Below are 4,880 nucleotides of genomic sequence, written 5' to 3'. Positions count from 1 at the left end.
CTAATTAACTATAGGTTGTTCGATATCATCGTTGAAAGAAATGGATCAAGGTTTATAGGTTGGAGCAAATAACGGTACTGTTGTTATGAGTTGTAATTTTTTAAATTATGTTTTGTATGCTTTGGTATATTTTATTATTGTATATATGTAACATTAATTTTTTATGTTATTTTTTTTAGGTGATGAAGTTGTAAATCTGAATAAATATGATATAAACATCTACAAGTGAGATTTTAAAAGATGGTGTTTATTGTGGAGTAAGAAGTAGTTTACCTTCATCTACATTCTTTTTGCTGTTGAAGGTGTTTTTTTATTATTTTATCAAATTTATTAAGGTGTGTATATATATATTTAAATTTATTTATATGTATTTGTTGTATAATCTTTTATCTTTGTAAGTTATAGTTTCATTTTTTATGTTGTTATTAGTCTTTAGTTTTTGTTATTTTAATAAATTTATTGTATGTAATGCAGGGTATCTCGACATTGGTGATCCAACCTTTGTTTGTTCACATTGTAGTGCTATCTTTTGGTACGATGAAAGGTTGAAAAGGTCTGGTAAAAATAAAAATCCAAAAGTTTTCTAGGTGTTGTGTGAATGGAAAAGTACAACTACCCACTTTGAAGATCCACCTACATTTGTCAAGGAATTGTTTTTTGGAAATGATAGAAAGTGTAAACATTTTCAGCAGAACATTCGTTCTTACAACATCATGTTTGGATGTCCAGAGCCTTTGTCCTAGCAGCAAGAAGCTTAGACATTATTGCATGAGGTGCCGAGTTCGAGCCCTCTTGACATCAGTTGTAATTTCCTCCTATCTATAGTATAGGAGTTTATTTGTAAAAAAAAAACAATATCATGTTTGGATTCATTTCTATGGGTGGAAAAATTGATAATAGCATTAATGTTGGACGAGGTCCTCCGATTTTTCGTTTGCATGGTCAAAACTATCATCTTATTGGTAGTATGATGCCATTGCAAGGCTGTCAGTCTAAATTTGCTCAATTGTACATTTATGACATGGAGAATGAAGTGCTTAATAGAATGTTAGTTGTTAGGTATGGTTTTCTATTTTTTGTTGATTTTATTTTATATCTTAACTCTATTACATTGATTTGATTTAGTTAACATTTTTGTATTAGGGTTGAGAAAGATTTGAATTCTTTGCATGAGGAGTTAGTTTTGGATATTCAACAAATGCTTGATGAACGTAATTCGTTAGTGAAGTCAATTCAGATGGTTAGAGAAAAGTTACTTGAAAGTGATGAGATTGTGAAGTTGAGGTTGATTGGAAAAAGAGGGAGAGATGGCATGAGATATAATTTCCCAGCTGTATCTGAAGTAGCTGCATTGATTGTTGGTGATCTTGATGAAAATATATGTGATAGGGATATCATAGTTGAACATCGCACAAGAGAGTTAAAAAGGATTTATGAATTGCATCCAACATATCTTCCTTTACAATTCCCATTGTTGTATGTATATGGTGAAGATGGTTATAGGGATGATATTTGTTTTGCAGAATCTGTGGCAGGTTTGGGTTATTCTCGCAGAAAATTAAGTGCTAAAGAATATTTTGCGTATTACTTGCATGATAGAATGAATTGTTTGTCTTTAATTCTGTCATCTCGACGATTGTTTCAACAATTTATCGTGGATGCACATACGGTGGTTGAAGCTGGCAGATTGAAGTATATCCGTTCTCATCAAAAGAGTTTGCGATGTGATTTGTATAAAGGTTTGTCGGATGCTTTGTTAAGTGGCGAGACAGATGGTACTAAGTGTGGTATGCGAGTTATTTTGCCTTTAAGTTATACAGGTGGTGTCCGTTATATGATTCAAAGTTATCATGATGCAATGGCTATTTGCAAGTGGGCTGGATATCCAAATTTGTTTATTACATTCACTTGTAATCCTAAATGGCCTGAAATTTTAAGGTTTGTTGAGAGTAGGGGGCTAAAATATGAAGATCGTCCTGATGTGGTTTCTAGAATATTTAAGGTGAAATTGAACAGTATGATCAAAGATTTTCGTTGTAACAAATTGTTTGGTAATGTAATTGCAGGTTAGATTTATAGTATATATTTATTATGTTTTGTTTTTAATATGTTCTTAATTTTTTACTTATTGTTGTTTATAATGTATTTTTTTTGCAGTTATTTATAATGTGGAATTTCAAAAACGTGGTCTTCCTCATGCTCATATTTTTTAGTTAAAAACAAAAAATATCTTGAGCCTGCAGATATTGATCAGATTATTTCTGCTGAAATTCCAGATGCTGAACTTGATGCAGATTATTATAAACTTGTGTCTGAATTTATGGTGCATGGCCATGTGGTGTAGCAAGACGTGATTCTCCTTGCATGTTTGAAGGTAAATGCAGTAAGTATTTCCCAAAAAAATATGTAGATGCTACAAAAGTTGATGATGAGGGTTATCCAGTTTATAGAAGGAGGAATAACGGTCGAACTATTTCGTTATTTATTGTTCCTCATAACCGTTATTTATTGATGAAGTATGGAGCTCATGTTAATGTTGAATGGTGTAATCAATGTAGGTCTATCAAGTATTTGTTTAAGTATGTTAATAAAGGTAATTATCGTGTAACTGCTTCATTTTATAATACCGCAAGAGGTACTGATTCAGAGAAAGAAGTGGATGAAGTTAGTATGTATTATGATTGTCGATATATTTCGCCTTGTGAAGCTGCATGGAGGTTGTTTGGATATGAGATACAGTGCAGAGTACTTGCAGTGGAAAGATTAAGTTTTCATTTGCCAAATGAACAAACTATTGTATATGATGAGTCAATTGGTTTAGATGATGTTATGAGTCGAAGCAGTGTTAATGAAAGTATGTTTTTAGGTTGGTTTGAGGCGAATAAGAAATATTCTTATGCTAGATCATTGCTATACTAGGATTTTCCAAATAAATTTGTTTGGAAATCCGCCAACAGAGAGTGGACACCTCGAAAACAGAGTTTTGGTATTGGAAGGCTGAGGTTTATTCCATTAGGTTCTGGTGAGTTATATTATTTGAGATTCCTTTTGAATATTATTTGAGTGTTAAGACATCCAAGTAATGTAAATTGTAATTATATTAAATTTTGGAGTATTGTTTATTTGATTGCACTCATTTAACATTATATTTGTTTTTTAGATTTGGTACTTACTGAAGAAGAGAGATTGAAAAGGCGTTGGTGAAGTTGGGAAGGAGTTTAAATGAATTTCAATCAATGTCATTTCCAACAGAAGAATATTTTCAAGTTTGTCAAAATAGGTTGATAATGGAGGAGTTATCTTATGATCGAGAAGCTTTAGCTAGAGATCATGCTGTGTATGTCTCTAAATTTAATGATGAACAGCGTCATGTTTATGATTCTATAATTCAGTCGGTTGATTCTGGAAGTGGAGAAGTATTTTTTGTATATGGATCTGGTGGTACTGGGAAGACCTTTATGTGGTCATCTTTGTCTGCTGTTATTCTGTGTAGAGGTGAAATTGTGTTAAATGTTGCCTCAAGTGGAATTGCATCATTATTGTTACTTGGTGGGAGGACAACTCATTCTAGGTTTAAGATTCCTATAAATGTAACTGAGGATTCATTTTGTTGTATTAAACAAGGAAGTTCACTTGCTGAACTTATTGTTAGAACAAAATTGATTATTTGGAATGAAGCTCCAATGATGCATAAATATTGCTTTGAAGCTTTGGATAGAAATCTTCGTGATCTAATGCGTTGTTCAAATCAAAGGAGTCCAGATTTACCATTTGGTGGTATAACAGATGTTTTTTGTGGTGATTTTCGGCAGATTTTACCTGTTATTCTCAAATGTAGTAGACAAGATGTTGTTAATGGCACTATCTATATTTGGGATTATTGCAAAGTTTTGAGTTTGACAAAAAATATGAGATTGTTGAATGTTGATAGTGGTACTAAAAGCTTGGAGTTAGTGAATTTTCTAAATGGTTGATAGATGTTGGTGATGGTGTTGTTGGAGATTGTACATATGGGTATGGTAAAGTAGTTATTCCAAGAGATTTGTTGTTGGATTACACTGCTGATCCTTTGCAAAGTATTGTTTCTTCAACTTATCCAACATTTGGGCAAAACGTTGAAGACTTGAGTTATTTAGAAAATCGGGCTATTTTAGCTCCAACTTTAGAAGTGGTTGAAATGGTTAATCAGTATATGATGTCTCATAATTGTTTGCAAGAACATACTCCCTCCGTCCCCTAATAGGAGTCGTTGTTTGACCGGGCACGAGTTTTAAGAAATGTAGAGAAAAGTTGGTTGAAAAAGTTAGTGGAATGTGGGACCCACTTTTTTATATTGGTTTTATAATAAAATGTGAGTGGAGTGAGTTAGTGGAATGTGGGGCCTACTACCATTTATGGTAAAAATGAAGAGTGACTCTTAATGAGGGACGGCCCAAAATGGAAATTAGCGACTCTTATTCGGGGACGGAGGGAGTACTTATTTAAGTGCAGATAGTGTTGTTGGATCTGATTCACGTCCTGGTCTTTTCGAGGAGGTTCACACTCCTGAATTATTGAATGGTCTGCGTTGTTCTGGTTTACCAAATCATGAATTACTTCTTAAGATTGGTACTCCAGTGATGTTGTTGAGAAATATTGACCATGATTCTGGATTGTGCAATGGAACTAGGTTGGTTATTACTAGACTTGGAAGGCATGTTTTGGAAGCAAAGGTGCTTGCTAGTCGTTGTACAAGGCATTCAGTGTTGTTAGCTCGGTTGTCTCTTAGTTCTTCTGATTTTTTTACCTTTTTATTCGTTCTCAAAGACGTCGTTTGTACAATCAAATTTTTTTTAAAGCCCAAGATCTTTATACGTTTGAAGGACTTGACTTACGATCAA

The 4,880-nt window shown here is 33.2% G+C and overlaps 1 protein-coding gene across 1 annotated transcript; it reads left to right on the top strand.

The window, feature by feature from the left end:
• Positions 1 to 3,287: 3,287 nt before the first annotated feature.
• LOC121789078 (ATP-dependent DNA helicase PIF4-like) lies at positions 3,288 to 3,974 on the top strand. Its single transcript, XM_042187607.1, has one exon. The coding sequence runs from the start codon at positions 3,288 to 3,290 to the stop codon at positions 3,972 to 3,974; it is 687 nt and encodes a 228-aa protein (XP_042043541.1).
• The last annotated feature ends 906 nt before the right edge of the window (positions 3,975 to 4,880 follow it).

Source organism: Salvia splendens, unplaced genomic scaffold, assembly GCF_004379255.2.
Source record: "Salvia splendens isolate huo1 unplaced genomic scaffold, SspV2 ctg132, whole genome shotgun sequence".
NCBI classification, from domain to species: domain Eukaryota; kingdom Viridiplantae; phylum Streptophyta; class Magnoliopsida; order Lamiales; family Lamiaceae; genus Salvia; species Salvia splendens.
This window is presented reverse-complemented; position numbering and strand designations above follow the sequence as displayed.

What these genes read in the sequence shown, in the direction of transcription:
- LOC121789078 (XM_042187607.1), top strand. Translation starts at nt 3,288, where the DNA reads ATGGAGGAGTTATCTTATGATCGAGAAGCTTTAGCTAGAGATCATGCT.